The 19,538-nt window shown below is 44.1% G+C and overlaps 2 protein-coding genes across 4 annotated transcripts in view; one reads left to right on the plus strand and one right to left on the minus strand.

The window, feature by feature from the left end:
• Positions 1–19,538, minus strand: part of LOC145351949 (dedicator of cytokinesis protein 2-like) — a 595,946-nt gene that overhangs the window by 267,125 nt on the left and 309,283 nt on the right. The window lies entirely within an intron of this gene.
• Positions 1–19,538, plus strand: part of LOC145351947 (INSYN2B protein-like) — a 77,384-nt gene that overhangs the window by 21,807 nt on the left and 36,039 nt on the right. For both annotated transcript variants that reach the window (XM_080201762.1, XM_080201763.1), the window contains exon 3: positions 8,002–8,076. In XM_080201762.1, coding sequence (XP_080057888.1) covers positions 8,002–8,076 — 75 coding nt within the window. The remainder of the gene's footprint in view (positions 1–8,001; positions 8,077–19,538) is intronic.

Genomic DNA, 19,538 nt, shown 5'->3' on the forward strand with positions numbered 1-19,538 from the left:
AGATCTGATCTACTGCTGCAAAGTCATCTTGAGGAGATTTTCATTTGTGAGACAGGAATAATGAGTCAGGCTATTTTCCAAAGTTTCAATCTCAGCTCTTGCTCCAACAGTACCCACCCACCCTATTTCCTTTGCAGGGTTGTGGTGCATGCTAGATTTAGTGCCATTGCTTCCAAAAGCATGATCCAAAAACATGCCAAGGCGAGCAGGTTAGAAGACCTATCTGACTTCCTTGTGACACCAGCCCAGTTCTGTATGAGTGTTAAACACCCTAATCCTCACTCCTATCCTCAAACCTGCTCAGACCTCCACTCCCAATATCCCCTCCATACCCTCTGCCCCTTCATAACTGCCATGCTCACTCACCCAGTACCTACTATGGACAGAACATGAGATCTTGAATAAGTTTGAGAAATCTTTGAGATTCTCATGTTATAAATAAATGAAATGAAGAAAATAAACAAACTCATTCAAATTCTACTTAAAAAAAAACTTTAATCCTCTTTGAGATCATACAACTGCCAATCAAAAACACAGCCATTCAAACACCACTTGAAAACAATGGGATTAAGTGATTATAAAACTGTTAAATTAAACACTCTTTCAAAAGTCTCTTCAGAAACAAAATCCTCATAGGAGGTCAAAAGGAACTCAAAATCATAGCCAATCTCACAGTCTCAGTGGTAGTTTTATCAATAACCACAACCATTTAGATCTTAGCCAAACATTCATAATGAAATTCCATTGCACAACTGTGTCAGCAAAACCTCCAGAGCTGAATGAATTAAAGCATTTGAAGTAACAGAAGATTATGATCTGTTGCACTGCTTCAATGGTTGAACATCTGTCTGACCCGTCAATCAGTAAAAAATATTCCAGACACCCTGTGCAATTGGCACCGTAAAACACTGCTCACTACTAAAGGTTATTTTATCCAGTGGATAATATGATCTAATGCATCAGAAGAATTGTATACTTTTACAATCCTGGCCAATTTAATAGTCTAACCAATTAAAAGTTACTGCATTAAGAATGTATTTAAGTTATCATACACTACTACATTATCAGAAGTGAAGTTGGCAACACCTTTTGAACTTTATTGTTCTCTAGACTTAGGGATCGTCCATGGTGCACAACTCCTCTGAAATGCCACAAACTACATCACTTGGCAAAACAAGCCTGACTTCCATGAAAATAGTGAAAGACTAAAATACCAACCCTTGCAACAGAGCCAGCAAGGTCAGAAATGCTGCACACACCCTTATCCTGTGCCATCAAAAATAGCTGGCAATGGGAACAGGGAAAGGAATCCTGGAATCAAAACCAGGCCACCATTTTTAAACACAGCCAGACTCCATTTCAATGTGGATAGGAGCAGGAAAATCCAGCCTTTCATGTGTGTGCATGTGCACGCATTTGCAGATGAACATTAATGGGTCTCAGTAGTAGTGGCCAATCAGTTAAATCAGATTAGTACATGAGCAGTGATTTCTTAGATGAGATGCGAGAGAACATTTGCCATTAACTGCTGAGGCCGTCAAACGAGAAAAGGCCCAGAACATAAGCCAACACATTTGGTGGGATCTTCCAGTCCTGCTCACTGCCTAAGTCAAGGGACTTTTAGCTGATTTGCTGCACGTGATGGGGTGAGACTGGAAAATCCAGGCCATTATCTTGATTTACAGAATAGTCAACAGAAAAAAAAACACAAGACAGGAATAATGAATGTGATGGAGCTGAATTAATAGAAAGTTACAATGTCAGGGTCAGTGAATGCTAACTAGGTGATTACTGTATCTATTGCTGTCAACTCAAGTGCTTTCCACACTTGCATGTTATGGCAGCATTCTATCCAATGTCTTACTATCTCAGTGTCAGCTATGGCTCTCATAACAAGAAACAATTCTGAACCAGATAGTTGCGAGGACCACTCAGACAAATCCACACATCATCTAAGTTGACACTCTAGAGTGTCAATATTTTCAGGGTTCCAAGTATGGGTCAGCATTTATAGGCAATTCCAGGATGTTTCATTATTTACAATAGGTCTCTGGGATATTCCAGTGCTCACAGTGGGTGCATTTGCAGGAATCACTTGAAATGCTTTGGTATTTGCAAGGAATGTATGGGTCTTTTCAGGGCATCCATGGGATGTGTCAATGAACTCTATAGATATTCGCAGCAGGTCACCAAGATTTTTCACTCAGAGGGTGGAATTGGCTGCCATTGGTGGTGGCGGAGACGAACTCTTTGGGGTCTTTTAAGAGTCTTCTGGATGAGGTCATGGGATTTAATGGGATTGAGGGTTATAGATAGGCCTAATAGGTAGGGATATGATCAGTGCAACTTGTGGGCCGAAGGGCCTGTTTGTGCTGTAGTTTTCTATGTTCTATGTTCTATAAGATGCTCGGGAACAGGTTGAATTTTGAAAGCTCAAAGGAAAAAAGAGAGGTGCAAGGGAAAGTATGAGAAGAGAAAGACAGGAAATCCAGAAGTATTCTAGGTTTATAGAAGTCCAGTTCCAGGCACATCACTAGAGGAAAGGCGTGAAAAATTCCAAGATGCAGAAATGGTTGATAGGGTTGGCTGTGGGGTCGAGGAATTGCAGTTATATGAATAGATTGGAGAAGCTGGAGTTGTTCACTGTGGGAAAGTTTGAGAGGAAATGTGATAGAGACATTCAGGATCACGACAGGTCCGGACAGAATAGGCAGGGAGAAACTGTTCCCTTTGGCAGGAGGATTGAGAAAGAAAGGGGACTGATTTAAGATGAATAGCAAAAGAACCAGAGGTGAGGTGGAAAATATTTTTTTGAGCAGTAAATGGTTAGAATCTGGAATGTACTGTGTGAGAGTATGGTGGAGGTAAATTCAATAGTGACATTGGAAACAGTATTTTCTCTGAAGAGAAAATAACTGTAGTAAAAAGTCTGACAACACCAGGTTGTTGTCAGACTTTTTACTGTGTTTACGCCAGTCCAACGCCGGCATACCCACATCGAGAAAATAACTGCCAGGCCATGTAAAAAGAAAGGGTAGAGGGACCTGCTGAGTTGCTCTTACAGCAAACTAGCATAAACACAATGGGCCGACTGGCCTCTTTCTGTGCTGTAACCATTCTCTTATCTTCAGGAGATCCTAGAAATATGTCAATACCTGTTCAATCCCCCAACATGGAGAAACTTTGGAAACAACTGCTGAAAGGAACAAATATACAGCGTACTTGTGTTTTAACCAGCATTGTTGTAGCAAAGTGTACATGTACTCACTTCCAACAGTGCACGCACAGCTTAAAGTTTATTTATTAATCATAGAAAATCATAGAAACCCTACAGTACAGAAAAGAGGCCATTTGGCCCATTGAGTCTACACCGACCACAATCCCACCCAGGCCCTACCCCCATATCGCTATATATTTTACCCACTAATCCCTCCAACATACTCATCTCAGGACACTAAGGGGCAATTTTAGCATGGCCAATCAACCTAACCCACACATCTTTGAACTGTGGGAGGAAACCGGAGCGCCTAGAAGAAACCCGCGCAGACATGAGGAGAATGTGCAAACTCTCACAGACAGTGACCCAAGCTGGGAATCAAACCCAGGTCCTTGGAGCTGTGAAGCAGCAGAGCTAACCACTGTGCTACCGTGCCGCCCAGTGTCACAAGTAGGCTTACATTAACACTGCAATTAAGTTACTAGGAAAATCCCCTTGTCGCCACAGTCCGGCATCTGTTCGGGTACACTGAGGGAGAACTTAGCATGGCCAATGCACTTAACCAGTACGTCTTTCAGAACGTGGGAGGAAGCCAGAGCACCCGGAGGAAATTCATGCGGACGCAGGTGAGGGTGCAGACTCTGCACAGACAGTGACCAAGCCAGGAATCGAACCTGGGTCCTTGGCACTGTGAGGCAGCAGTGCTAATCACTGTGCTGCCATAGTGATGAGTGCCAGTCGTGTACAAATGTACGTAACCTTGCACATGTGTCAGTCTTGTGGTAAAATTCCTGTCTCAAAGTCAAAGGACTGTGTGGGTTTCAAACCCACTGCAGAAACTTGAGCACATAAGGCAGGCTGACACCTCATCTCTGAGGGAGTGCGCTACTGTCAGATGTGGGCAGTTTAATCAACAAAATGGAGAAAAAGCTGCAGCAAACTGTAAAATCATAAAGATTAAGAAAGGGGATGATGCAAGACAGGGAAAATACCAAAACAAAATTTGTAGGTTTATTGAGCCTTACTCATTGTGACATAATAATTCAATGATTCATTTCTAAAAGTACATGGAGATTCCTTTCTGTAAGTGGGTTTGCAGCCTATCTTGTTGCTTCTGATCATAGGGTTTACTGTAATCTTCCACTGATATTGAGTATTTTGATACTTCATAGTTCTCAGGTGCTGACTGGAGACAGGCAAAAAATGTAAATAAAAGACAATCCTTACATTCTCAGAAAGTGACCCGGGGAATGTCATTAAACATTCACCTCAGTATATGAGCGCTGTGTTCTCACTTAATCCCCTCACCCTGTACTCAATAACGACCTTGGTGTCTGCTCACATCCACATATTGGCCAATTATTGATGATTCACAACCTGATCATTCCACTCCTTTGCTAATGTCTTCTCCTCCTTGGAGGAGCCATTCTGCACCATTATCCTCACAGCTCTCTTAGAATCCTTGTTTTCAACTGTCCCTCCCTATCCCACCCTGAGGGCTGGATTTAATACTCCCCCATCAGTGGAGCAGGTTAGAAGACAGACAGCAGGTAACATCCAAAGGCTGGTCTTTCTACCCATCTGCCCTGAACTGTCTGAAATGTTGTCACCTGCCCGCCCTATCAATGCCTTTATGTGGCCAGTTAATGGCAATTTAAGGCCCCCTCCAACCATGATCCACCTGTGGCAGCTTTAACTGCACAGACTGATGTCAGGCAGGAGGAAAGCATCTCTTTTTGGAGGTGAGGCTCACCCACTGGAGATGAGGATTCATACCAAAAAAGGACGGAAGCCTCCCTCAATTAATACTGCTCCCAGGGTTAAATGGCTGTGTGGCTGCCGCTGCTATCAGCATGCTCCCCTCCCCTACTCTTTTCAGCTAGTGGTGCAGGGACTGTGGTTCCCTGTAAAATAATGTGGAGATGCCGGCTTTGGACTTGAGTAAACACAGTAAGAAGTCTCACAACACCTCCTAATCCTTGGCAATTTCAATCTCAGCTCCCTTTGTCCCCTTCCTAATGAATTGATTCCCATCCTGTCCTGTCCCAGACTCTCGTCCCATGCAAACAGCCTTACCAATATTCAAGGCCACACCCTTGGCGCTACTGTGGTTCCTCTCCTTGATGGTTTATAAAATAAAGCTGCATCAGGCTAATTATCTATCATCTTCATCAGTCTCCATCAGTCTGACTTCCTTTTGCATCCAACCCTGGAACAAAACTCGACCACAAGTTGCTGCCTCCTTTCACTGGTCAATTCATCATGATAATTCTGCAGTTATTGATATCTTCAAATACTCCCTCAATGCCATTTTCATCCCGTGAAATGCTTGTTCTCCTTGCCATTCTAGCCATTGCCCAAATATGAGATGGCACACCAACTTCTAAAACTACCCACCTTGTTAGGACCATTGTAAAGAGTAAAGATTACCTCTACTCCAGAGCTGGCATTAACCTAATATCTTGCTGCCTCCATCCCAAATCTAACAACAAGTGAGAGGAACTTATAGATTCCTTTATCATCAGAGTAAAATCCATCCATTCAGTTGCTTCTCTGCTTTCCCTTGCCTACGAGGCTAAATCTTCCTGCTCAGCCTGCTCCCACTTTAGTCCTAAACTTCAATCTCTCTTGACTATCTCCTACAGTTCTCCACCCTTGCCAAAGAAACCCAATGCTATTCTCACTAAGCTCCTGTTAACTGACTTTAAATGGTTCCCTCTCCTTAGGACTTTCACCTTCTGATTCAAAACAATCACCTTATATTGAAGAAAATTCCACAGCCCTCACTAACTACTATTCCTCATCCGGTTTTCCTTCCCTCTTCACGGTCAAAGAACAAAGAACAGTACAGCACAGGAAACAGGCCCTTCGGCCCTCCAAGCCTGTGCCGTGCATTGGTCCAGCTAGACTATTCATTTGTATCCCTCCATTCCCAGGCTGCTCATGTGACTATTCAGGTAATTCTTAAATGATCCCAGCGTGTCCACCTCCACCACCCTACTTGGTAGCGCATTCCAGGCCCCCACCTCCCTCTGCGTAAAAAACATCCCTCTGATATCAGAGTTATACCTCGCCCCTCTCACCTTGAGCCCGTGACCCCTCATGATCGTCACCTCTGACCTAGGAAAAAGTTTCCACTATTCACCCTACTATACCCTTCATAATTTTGTACACCTGTATTAGGTCTCCCCTCGTTCTCTGCCTTCCGAGGGAGAACAACCCCAGTCTACCCAATCTCTCCTCATAGCTAAGACCCTCCATACCAGGCAACATCCTGGTAAACCTTCTCTGCACTCTCTCTAAAGCCTCCATGTCCTTCTGGTAATGCAGCGACCAGAATTAGACACAATACTCCAAATGTGGCCTAACCAGCATTCTATACAGCTGCAATATCAGACTCCAGCTTTTATCCTCTATACCCCATCCTATAAAGGCAAGCATACCATGTGCCTTCTTCAGCACCTTCTCCACCTGTGCTGCCACCTTCAGGGATTTGTGGACTTGCACACCTCATTCCCTCTGTGTTTCTACACTCTTGATGGCCCTGCCATTTATTGTATAGCCCCCCCCCCCACCCCCCCGACATTAGTTCTTCCAAAAATCATCACCTCACATTTATCTGGATTAAATTCCATCTGCCATTTCTCCGTCCTTAAATATGTGATTCCTTGCTTGACCTTCTCCAACTTCCCACAACAGCGAGACAGCCCCTCATCAAAATCTTGAGTGACATTATTTGGACTTGCACCTGAGAATCACTGACTGTTCTCCTAGACCTCATTACAACATTTGACGCAGTCACTAACTTGTCTATTTGCCTGCTAAGTCAGCCAGTGAGTTGGGGGCAGGGTAGAGCTACAGAAAATGTCTATTTACTCATCCATTTAAACTGAGTCACTACAAACGACAGCAAAAAGGACTCATTACCAAAACTACAACAATGTCTCCCAATAATAACAGGGGGATTTCTCCAACAAAGCATAGAGTGTGCCGGATATACAGCAGCAAATTCCAGTAATTTATGCCACATATGATTGATTGGGGAATTATCAAATCGTCTCCATTCTTGTTATTTAACCATGATGAGCGGTTGCTAGAAAAGTGAAGACTGAATGGTGACCTGATGGGAGTCTAAGATTATGAAAGGGTTTAAAAATCCAATAGGGATTTGATGAGGAAACCTCTTTACTCAGTGAGAGGTGAGAATGTGGAACTCATCACCGCTGGGAGTGTTTGAGATGAACATTATTGAGGGGGAAGCGAGATATGTAGATGAGAGAGGAAGGGATAGAGCAATGTGCTGATGAGGGATGAAGAAGAAGGGTGGAGATTCATGTAGAGCACAAAAGCCAATGCTATATGCAGCTGTCAGTCACTACATCCTGCTTCAGCACTTCCTCCTGCTCCTTCCCTTGCCACAGAAGAGTGTGGAAGTCCCTCCAAATACTAGTCTGGTCCCTGAGAAACACACATATGCAAACAATCATTATGAGGGATAAGAGTCTTCCCTCTGATACATTTTAAACCCACTATTGAACTGCATGTATTCAACTCAAACCCAAATGTGTTAGATCACAGTGATGCTATGTACCTTAAAAAAATACACAAGGTAATTGAGTTACAAAATATTAACAATCCCTGGGATAATGACTTGTTCAGACAGATGTTACTGAGAAATGTGTTTTGCCTGAAGAATGTACCTGTCTCCACACTACTGCACTAATGTATTAGTGCTGTTGAATTTTACCTTCTTTTCTTACATAGTTTTAATTTTTACATTGCAGGAGGAACTTCTACCGGACTGGCCAGGACCTCAGTAACTGCAGCATGTGTCAGAACACTGCCTGTATCATCTACAGGTACAGCAGTTCAGTCATTTACTTGTTTCCATGCATTTCTTGTTGATAAAGAACAGATTGCATTTATATCACGGCTTTAACCTTCCAATCTGCTTCCCAGAAGCAGCTTCAAACAAAATTTAACATTAGCCTCAGGAGAAAAAGTGTTAGGACTGGTCACTTAAAACCTAGTCAAAGAGGTAAAGTTTAAGGACAGTTTGAAAGAAGAGGAGAGAGAGAGTGGCAGAGAGAGTTAGAGATGGAATTCCAGAAATTATGAGGCTGAACAGCTATAGTACAGCTCGTAGTATAATCCCGGATGGATTGTAGATTGCACATTACATGGTCAATATATATGACAAAATGTGTCATACTTAGCCTGCCTATTTGATTGATGTTTGGAAGGGTGTAGGTCTGACAAATACTCTTGAACGTTGAGCATTAATTCAAGCTTACACTCCAATTCAGTTTGAGACTGTGCTGTACAATTGGTACTGCTGCCTTTCAAATGAGAGGTTAAACTAAGGTCCTGGTCTGCCATTTCAGCCTGACATAAAAGATTCCATAGCACTTTTCAAAAAAGAGCAGTGAAGTTCTCTTGGTGCCCTAGCCAACCTTTATCCAATAACTAATATCACTAAACAGAGGAGATTGTCTGGTGATTAGCATCTTGTTATTTTCAGGACCTTGCCTTGAGAAGATTGGTTGTCAAGTTTCCACCATTACAATGGACCCTATTGTAACCCTACAGTACAGAAAGAGGCCATTTGGCCCATCAAGTCTGCACTGAACACAACCCCACCCAGGCCCTATCCCCATAACCCCATGATTTATTCTAGCTATTCTCCTTGACACTAAGGAGCAACTTAGCATGGCTAATCCATCTAACCCGCACATCTTTGGCCTGTGGGAGGAAACTGGAGCACCCCGCGGAAATCCACGCAGACACAGGGAGAATGTGTAAACCCTACACAGACAGTGGCCCAAGCCAGGAATCAAACCCAGGTGCTTGGCGCTGTGAGGCAGCATTGCTAACCACTGTGCCACTGTGCCATCCTTGTGTCTCCGTGCTGCCCTTCATTGGCTATACACCATTGTGGAATATCCAGAGGTTATGAAAGTTGCTGTATAAATGCAAATTCTTTCTTTATTTCACATGTGTCAATGAGTAACAAAAGGGTGAGAATATTATGCCCTCCTAGCAGTGAAGGTGGCTTGCCAGTCTGGTCAATGTCTACGGTGTTTTACATGATTTGTCTGTCCCATGGTGGTGTCTTTTTGCCATCGGTCGGACTGGAAGATCCCGCCAGTGGGAAGGACTGAAAAATCCCACCCAAAGTGTAAAAATGGGAAATAGAAGGATTTGTCAGTATGGGAAGTATTAGATATATCTCCTAAGTTAAACCATTGACTCAGAGGCACATGGTTGGAATTTTATGGCCCCATCGCAGCGAGGATAGGCGCACGAAATGCAGCAAGCCTTCCAAAACTCCCCTGACTTGAGCTGGAATGGAAAGTGTCGCCAGCCGGAATAGAAGATCCCACCGGCAGGAGGGGCCATAAAATTCCGCTCAGAATGTTGAGGATGAAAACTTTTCTCGTTCAGGACACCTCAATGTTGGATGGCTGCTCCTGATAGTTTTACACTGAGAAAGTGAGCTGCAAAGTATTTACAGTGTATGGTTTCTGATTCTGAAATAAGACTATATTCACAACCTTTAGAATAAGGGCACATTAAAAATTCCTCAGACCATTTTTCACCCCAATTCTCTTTCTTTAACATTCCCAGAAGACCACGACTGTCCAAGGGCAGCCTCAGCATCCAACCAGCCTGACCAAGTTTGCTTTTATTTGTTCATGGCATGCAGGAATCATTGGCAAGGCCAATTAGTGACTGCCCAGCTCTAACTGAGGGGATGGTAGCTGCCTTCTTGAACTGCTGCAGTCCAAGTGGTGTCTGTACAACCACAGTGCTGCTTGATAGGAAGTTTCAAGGGATTAGTCCAAATCTACAGATTCCTGAGTGCTGAAAGGGGGAGTGTTGTCTTTCTGATGAGCTGCTAAATTGTGGTTCCGTCTGTCTTCTCAATGGATGCAGTAGATCACATGGACACTATTCAGAGAAAATTAGGCTAATTGTCCCAGGTATCCTGGGCAACATTAATCCTTCAGTATCATGAAAACAGATTAGCTGCTCATTATCTTAGTGCAGAGAATGAGATCTTTGCTCAGCATAAAACAGGCTGTTCCCTTCTCTATCAATGACTGGTGACCCCGTAATAAGTCTTTTCCAGGGGTGTTTGTGAGAGCTCTATCTATCAGGCTGACCTTTTAATGCCTCTATACTGACCTTTGAATGATTCTCTTATTGACCCTTATGCTGCTAGGTCCCACTTGAAGAATTGCTAGTTGACCCACTGACCCAGCAGAATAGAAGGTTTGAGAAATTAGCATTCATTAATTAAACTTCATGGCATAGAATATGCAAATAACTGGTGCTGCTTTTGTTGAAAGGAATGCGAGTCAAAACGCGATCAGTTGAAAAGGGAAGACGTTAGTTCCTTCCCCTCCCACCCGATAGCTATTGGAGACCCAGCTTGAAATGAGTTCAAACTGTCTCAATCCAGTTCCCAACGGGTCTTGTACCACAGCACAGAAAAGGCCATCAGCCTCAATAGTTGTCTGCTGGGAACAAATTCAATATCCTGCACTAGGATATAGAGGGAGACCAAGGGAAATGGTAATGTCAGACTGGGGAAGTAGGCCAAGCGTTTTGGATTTCAAATTCACCTACAAAATGTCTTCCAGCTGATTTATAAAAGGGCAAAAAGGTCTTCAGCAGAAAATTTTTTAAAAATCTTCAATCGCTCAGCACTCACTTATCTCTTGCCATCAGTAAAAATAAAATGGTGTTGAGGTTACAACAGTTCTGACAAGACAGATGAACCTGGGTGATTGATTTGATGCTGCATTTGATTTGCTATTCTTTGGCAGGAACTCAGGGAAACAAAACAATGGAAGTTATTGTGCTTTAGTTTGCTGATTGCTGAATATGATAGATTCTGCACTCAAACATTCGTGTTTTTTTTCCTTTCCTGTTTTGTTCCATGTAGGACATTGTTCTGTTCTGACCTTCACCCTGCAATTTGATTGCAATTCATTGGAGATATTTTCAGTTCAGGTTTATGTGACTACACGGAGGTTCCACACTTGGAGCACTTAGAATGTCTTTGAAAAGGATAAAAAATGCCTGAGTGGCTTGGCCCCCACTCCTTATACTCAAATCCAGCCCAGCTAAATGGAAATTAAAGTTTATTTATTAGTCACAAGTAGGCTTCCATTAACACTGCAATGAAGTTACTGTGAAAATCCCCGAGTCACCACACTCCGGTGCATGTTCATGTACACTGAGAGAGAATTTAACATGGCCAATGCACTGAACCAGCACATCTTTTGGACTATGGTAGAAAACCAGAGCATCCCCCCAGATGATGACCCAAGTCAGGAATTGAACCTTGGTCCCTGGCACTGTGAGGCAGCAGTGCTAATTGCTGTGACATCCAAATGAGAGTTACTTCCATCTGTTCGTTATGAGTTTGGGCCAGAGTTTCAGTTGGCCGCGAGGCCTAATTGACACTATTTTGGGAATCTCATTCAACGCAATGGAACTGCACTTTACGGCACGGTGGCACAGCGGCTAACATTGCTGCCTCACAGTGCCAGCAACCCAGGTTCAATTCCCAGCTCGGGTCACTAATTGTCAGAGTTTGCACGTTTTTCCTGTATGTGCCTGGGTTACCTCCGGGTGCTCTGGTTTCCTCCCACAGTCTGAAAGACGTGCTGGTTAGGTGCACTGGCCGTGTTGAATTCTGCATCAGAGTACCCGAACAGGCACAGGAGTGCGGCGACTAAGGGTTTTTCATAGTAACTTCATTGCAGTGTTACTGTAAGCCTACTTGTAACACAAATAAATTAACTAAAGGTAAACTAAACAACTGAGGTTAAGTCTGGGGCATTTTTTGAGGGTAGAGTTGAGTTATTGTTTGGGGTCCTGGAGGGACTGCTGCCTTCCACTTTGACCCCACTGCAGCTCATGACACATTTTGCCAATTCTGCACTCAACTGTTCAGAAAGGTAAAGAAGATCTTAAAGGGGATAAAAGACCCCTGAGTTTTTGGACACTTGATACTGAAAATTCTGACTGGACTTCTACAGGTAAAATTTTGGGACCATTGCTGGAGGGATGAAGGTCACGAGTAAACTAAATCACCCCATCCTAGGAGATGTTCCACTTCTACCTCAGGACCCAATACCAACCCCTTCCACGGGGAGGGAAGGGTCCCTGGCAGATGCCCGTGACTAAGGTTAAAAATCAGATCCAGGCAACGCTTTTACCCAGCTCTCTACTTCAGCATCCACTTGCAGTGAACAATCTTCTCAGTTGAATTGAATCCAATTCATGGTCCCTACAGGAAAGACAAACAAGGTCCAAGCTGACAAGAAAAGGCATGGAACCCCATTGATCTGATTCTTTATCTTAGCCAAAAGGCTGAGATAATTCCTCTTTCTCACATCAAGTGGCCTCTTCATCAAATTCTATCATTTGCTTCAGCATTGCCTGGCCATTTATCCAGTGTTTCGTTATCCTTTGTATGAATTCTTTAAGTGCACCCTAAACCTGAAATTAGGTTCCTTTGTTCAGGGTCAGATCAGCACTCTTTGTTCAATGGGTGCAGAGTCACCATTTTCAGTGAACAAACACTGAATATGCAGAACAACAAAGAGACATTGAGTGCCTAAAAGCAGACGAGAGTACAACTGCAAAACAACTGCCTGAGCATATGTAATGCCTTCTAAATTATTTAGTGGGAAGTGTCGGCACTTCATCCTCACTTAGTCGGTTTAAGATAGCACTATTTTTTGCTCTAAATGCAGTTGCCCCGAACCCCCTTGAGATTCCCCCTGGTCTTTGCTATCCATTTCTAAAAAAGCAAATTGCAACAAAGAGAAGGAGCTAGAAACATGCTTTCATAGGCCAGCTCTAATGCAGCAAGCCAACTCATAATTCAAATGGAAGAATGCTGTCAGATGAATCCACTGGGCACTCTTCAGAGTACCTCAGGATTCAGGGAGAAATTTCACAATGTTTCTCTTGGAACATTTACAGCATAAAGGGGAGATTTTGACCTCCTGTTTTCAGCAGGCAGGATCGAAGGCGGGAGTGGAAAATCCCACGAGAGATTCAAAGCGCGAGTTACGCAAGCGGATTTCCTTCTGTGATTGTCCTCAATCCTTCCCCTTGCCAATGACAATAACAGGAATCCCAACGTTCAATGTTGGAAACCTCATTACAATAAACTTACATCTTATTATCAAGCCTCTGCACCTGATAACTCCCTCCCCACCCCCGTTTCATCATTATGCTAGGTCTCCCATGGTGTGCACCTGTCGAGCAGAACCACCAGAGGAGCTCAGAAGGGTATAGTGCTCAGCAGGGAGGGGGCCATGCCCTGGTTGCTCCCAAATGCAGCTCCCTGGCACTGGCACTAACATTAACAGGAGAAGTTCAGGGCATAGTGCCGAGGCTAGTGCCATTTGAGGGGTTGTTCCATGGTGGCAGGCGTGTTCCATTGCGGCAGGGCAATGATCTGTGGAGGGGATTGCAAGAAGATGTTGGGGGGTGGGGGGGGGGTATGTGTTCAGAGCGGTTCTATTTTTGATTTTTTTGTATCAGGAGACCCTTTAAAATCGGCGCACCAGTCTTTTAAAATCTAATCTGCTAGCAGGGCAGGCTCAATCACTGCCCGCCTGCCAGAGCGACATTCTGCCAATGATGAATCACTGGATCCACCCCTTCATTTTTTTTGGGCTGTGAACCAAACCATGCACCGGAGAAAGCCACCGTTGGGACCGATAGTTTCCATGCCGTGTTTCCCACCCACCATGCCACTCTGCCGAAGTATGGGGAAACTCCACCCATAGAGTTCAAAGACAAGGAATGGGACTTTCCAACTGCACTTGCCCCCAGGACCAGAAAACCCAGCCTGAGATCTTTGCATGATTGATGTCCTACCTGCTACGATTCCCAAGGACTGGTGCAAACCCTTTTAAATCATAGGAAAGGTACAGCAAGAGCTTTGTACCAAATTGTGGACACCACATCTTAGAAAGAATATCACAAGGGCAAAGAGAATATTAGGTAGAATAATGTAAGGACTGAGGGGCTTCAATGAGGCAAAGAGACAAAAGGATCTGAGGCGTGCTCGCCTTCAAGCTGAGAAAATTAAGAGGAGATTTGATAGAACTATTCAAAATTGGAAATGGCTCTAATAGAGCAAACAGGGCAAAACTGTTTCCACTGGCAGGTGGAACAGTAACCAGAGAACACAGTTTTAAGGTCATTAGCTAACAAAGATGATGATGAGTTTTTTATGCAACAAGCTGATATGATGCACCATCCAAAACAAGCATGTTTAATATATTTTCAAACGGGAGATGGATATATATAGAGTCATAAGCAGGATTTTCTGGCCATGCCCATCCGAAGACCAGGAAATCCTGTCCGAGGTCAACAGACCTTTGCGTGGTCCTGTCCTGCCCGCTATGATTCCTGTGGCGGGTGGGATGGGAAAACTCCCCCTACAGTTTTACAGCACAGGAAGAGGTCTTTTAGCCCATCATGACTGTGCAGGCCATCATGCATCTATCCACTCTAATCCCATTTTCCAGCACTTGGTCCGTTGCCTTGTATGCTCTGTAATGTCAAGTGCTCATTTAAATGCTTCTTTAATGTCGTGAGGATTTCTGCCTCCATCTCCGTTTTAGGCAGTGAGTTCCAAATTCCCACCACCCTCTGGGTTGAAAATGTTTTTCCTCATACCACCTCTAAATCTCTTGCCCCTTTAGGGCGGCACAGTAGCACAGTGGTTAGCACTGCTGCTTCACAGCTCCAGGGTCCTGGGTTCGATTTCCGGCTCGGGTCAGTGTCTGTGTGGAGTTTGCACATTCTCCTCGTGTCTGTGTGGGTTTCCTCCAGTTTCCTCCCACAGTCCAAACATGTGTGGGTTAGGTTGATTGGCTGTGCTAAGAAATTGCCCCTTAGTGTCCAGGGATGCATAGGTCAGAGGGATTAGTGGGTATAATATGTAGGGATATGGGGGTAGGGCCTGGGTAGGATTGTGTTCGGTGCAGACTCGATGGGCTGAAGGGCCTCTTTCTGCTCTGTAGGGTTCTGTGATTCTACCTTAAATCTATGCCCTCTGGTTAGTGACCTCTCTACTGAGGGAGAAAAGTTCCTTCCTATCTATGTCCCTCAATTTGGATCCCCCTGAATAGGTGGAAAGAAACTTACAGTTCTATGATCAGAAAGTGGGAGAGTGAGATTGACTAAATAGCTCTTTCTAATTGAATGGCCTCCCATTGTATTGTTTGATTCCGCAACTGATCCTAGGAAGGATTCAACTGTCATCGCAGGTACTGCTCTCGCTTTCATCCCTATTTACAAAGTAACTGGCTCTGATCCAGTGACTGAGAACTGTAAACACTAACAACTGACTTAACTGCAACCTAATCAGTTGCGCCATGAACAGACTGTTTGGTTTTTTTTGAGAAAGGACAGATGGCTTGCTTGCGCATTATTGCACGCTGCTGGTAAACCAAATGTACTCACCACTGGAATGCTTTCCAAACCTTGATCTGGAAAGCAGCCTGTGCCAATGGAAATACTTGTTGCAGAGAGCAGGCACTGTGCCAGTGCTCCAACTCACAGAACCTTACCATGACAGCGAGGAAGAGCTGCGGAAGAAAGCACTCACATTCCTATTGCGTATTTCCGCAGGGCATCCCAAAGTGCTTCACAGCCAGTTAGGTACTTTTACATGTGGACATTGATGTAGTTAGGCTGCTTGTGCACAGCAAGATCCCACAAACATCGGTGAAATAAATGACAAATTATTTAATATGGAGGAGAATTCCTCTCCTTTTTTTTTGTACAGTGCCGTACAATCTTTTACAGACACCTTAGGAAGTAGACTTGTCTGAAAGTTACTTGGTACAGCCATGGGTCAGGATTTTATGCTCTGATCTCTGAAACGGGATTTGAATCTATGACCTTCTGACACAGAAGGTGAGCGTGCTACCAGCTTATCCACAGTTGCCACACATATTGGTCCTCGCTCAGTATAGATCCACTGGTGTTAGCCACATGCCCGTTCCACGCTTAAGTAGTCTTCTGTCATTTCTGTGCTTAGACTAGGAGCATCAATCTTTTCTGGCCAACTCAAGGAATAGCACATGAATCTTCTAAGCATTGCCACTTACTGCTTCACAGTTGTAATTTCCTATCTCTGGCCCCCATCACAGTAGTGTCAGGACTGACTGGCTGTCAGGAGGAATTGAGGGAGAGGAGAGAGGGAGAGTGGAAAGGAAAATAGAGCTTTCTTAGACTTCAAGCAGTTATTAAGGCAGACTAGGCTGTATTTTTTCAAAGGGAACAGGATAAATATTCTATTAGGAAGGATATTAAAAATAATCACAGGGGAATGCCCTTTGCAACCTCTTGGTTTATATCCCTCCTTAAACCGGTCATACTATCTCTAACTCCTCTTTAAGACACTCTTTAAAACCCACCTCTTTGACCAAACCTTTAAGAACATAAGAAATAGGAGCAGGAGTAGGCCATCTAGCCCTTCAAGCCTGCCCCGCCATTCAATAAGATCATGGCTGATCTGTCGCTGTTCAGTTCCACTTTCCCGCTTTCTCCCCATAACCCTTAATCCCTTCTCTTATCAAAAACCCATCAACCCGCGTCTTAAAAATATTTAGCGAGGCAGCCTCCACCACTTCAACGGGCAGAGAATTCCAGAGATTCACCACCCTTTGAGTGAAGAAGTTCCTCCTCAACTCCGTTCTAAACCGCCCCCCTTTTATCTTGAGGCTGTGCCCCCTAGTCCTACTGTCTTTTTTGAGCAGGAAGAGTCTCTCCACCTCTATCCTATCCATCCCATTCATCATCTTATACGTCTCAATGAGATCTCCCCTCATTCTTCTAAACTCTAACGAGTACAAGCCCAGTTTATTCAGCCTCTCCTCATAGCTCAACCCCCTCAACTCCGGTATCAGCCTAGTAAACCTCCTCTGCACTCCCTCCAAGGCCAAAATATCTTTGCGCAGGTGCGGCGCCCAAAACTGCACACAGTACTCCAGCTGCAGCCTCACCAATGCCCTATACAGCTGCAGCAAGACCTCCCTACTTTTATATTCAATCCCCCTCGCTATGAAGGCCAGCATCCCATTTGCCTTCCTGACCACCTGCTGCACCTGCAAGCTGGGTTTTTGCGACTCATGCACAAGGACCCCGAGGTCCCTCTGCACCGTCGCCTGCTGCAGTTTTTCGCCCCGTAAGTAATAGTCCTTCCTACCATTCTTCCTACCAAAGTGGACCACCTCACACTTGCCAACATTAAATTCCATTTACCATTTCCTGGCCCATTCGCCCAGCCTATCTAGATCCTTCTGCAGACTCTCCACATCCTCCGCACAATTTGCCGTTCCCCCAATCTTGGTGTCATCAGCAAATTTCGACACCCTACACTCGGTTCCCTCCTCCAGATCATCTATATAAATATCAACATAAATATAAATATTTAGATATCATCCAAATATCCCCTCCGGTCTCCAGATCCAACTCTGTTCAATGATGCTCCTACGATGTTTTACTACATTAAAGGCACTATAATATTGCAAGGGGTTGTTGTTGTACCTGGTTTGCTGTGTGAAATCCAAGACTCTGGCTATGACTTCCGGTTCAGAGTTATCACCTTCCTACTGAACTCAATGAAAAACACAGTCCAAGGGGATAGGGAGTGAGATGAGGCCCATTGTAAGTGGCATCAATTTCAGAGCTTTACCATATCTTGTGCAGTGCTGGGGTACTATGGCTATAGTTTCACTGTAAGTATTAGCAAGGAACAGGACTACCGCAGGTAGGTAGGACATTGGAACACTACACTTATTGCTACCACTTGTACATAGATTATGAATGAGTTTATACATTGCTATTAGTTATGGGAAAAATTTGAGTGTTACCAGTACAGTAAAATTTCTGTATCTCATACTCTACAAACCAGAATTCTCGATTAACCAGAACCATGGAGTTGGGTCTGCCAGGTTTGTTTCTGAACTGGAGGTGTTCAAATGCATGGATAATAGCAACAGTAGTTGCCATTAATGACCTGTCTTCACTCCAAGCCTCCCACTGCTTGGCAGCACTATCTTCCCTCAGCACCCCCTTCCTCCCTTCACACCTCCTCTGTGACCTCAATACTCATGTAACATCCTGGATGAAAATGGGAAGCTCACCATACATCTCAGTTAACAGGCATATTTGATTAATCACCATCTGCAATTCCTGGAACGAGCAGAACATCAGAGAATTTCCTGTATTATCAGTGAAATTTCAATGAGTTACCAATAGTTACTGGTAAAATGAAAGTTCTTTCACCAATTGTTTCACCCCTGTAAGTCACACAACTGATATGTGAAAAGTATTGTTTCTTGCATGCTATACAGACAAGGCATACCTTTCATAGAGAAGGAAACGAAAGAGTGCAGAATGCAGTGTTAGAGTCATAGCTAAAGTGTAGAGAAAGATCAACTTAATGCAAGGTACGTCCATTCAAAAGTCTGACGGCAGCAGGGAAGAAGCTGTTCTTGAGTCAGTTGATACATGACCTCAGACTTTTGTATCTTTTTCCCAATGGAAGAAGGTATTAGAGAGAATGTCTGGGGTGCGTGGGGTCTTTAAATATGCTGGCTGCTTTGCCAAGGCAGCGGGAAGTGTAGACAAAATCAATGGATGGGTGGCTAGTTTGCATGGTGGACTGAAAGGCTAGGGTGCAGAAACTGCCCTCAGTTTCCACACCCCATCCCCTCTTTTTACCCGTGCACAAGAGGCTGCTAGTTCTCAGATAATAACACCTGAAACTAAACCATGAGCAAAGGTATGCAACTGACCGAGGACCCAACCCCTATAAAAATCACATTGCAGAGGTCAAGTGATCGAGGGTCACATGAATGGACAACACATATGGTCAGGTGTCAGAACACCATATGATCAAGCCTTGAGTATCTGGGGTTGGCAGCCTGAGGCTAAAGGTTAGATTAGAGGTGGGAAACCTATGGACTGGGGGCCATATGCGCTCCATCAGGGTTCTGAGTGCAGCCACGAGACACCATGTTGACCATTGCCCATTAACAGGATTGCCAGATTCCACTGATTTCCCTCTGCATAGGTTTTTTTTTCGTACCAGGATGATAAAGTGATATGCACATAAATCAAAGGCACGAGGTGTGTACTCAACATCGACTGTGAGAGCTGTGTGCTTCCTTTGGGCCCATTTAAAATGCAAATATTTATTTTGTTTTCACCATTTGAAATTGATAGTTCTGTGAATATATGACTGCTTAAGCATTTTCTATACCTC

The sequence above is a fragment of the Carcharhinus amblyrhynchos genome, chromosome 13 (genome assembly GCF_965287045.1).
Source record: "Carcharhinus amblyrhynchos chromosome 13, sCarAmb.v2.hapA, whole genome shotgun sequence".
Taxonomy (NCBI): domain Eukaryota; kingdom Metazoa; phylum Chordata; class Chondrichthyes; order Carcharhiniformes; family Carcharhinidae; genus Carcharhinus; species Carcharhinus amblyrhynchos.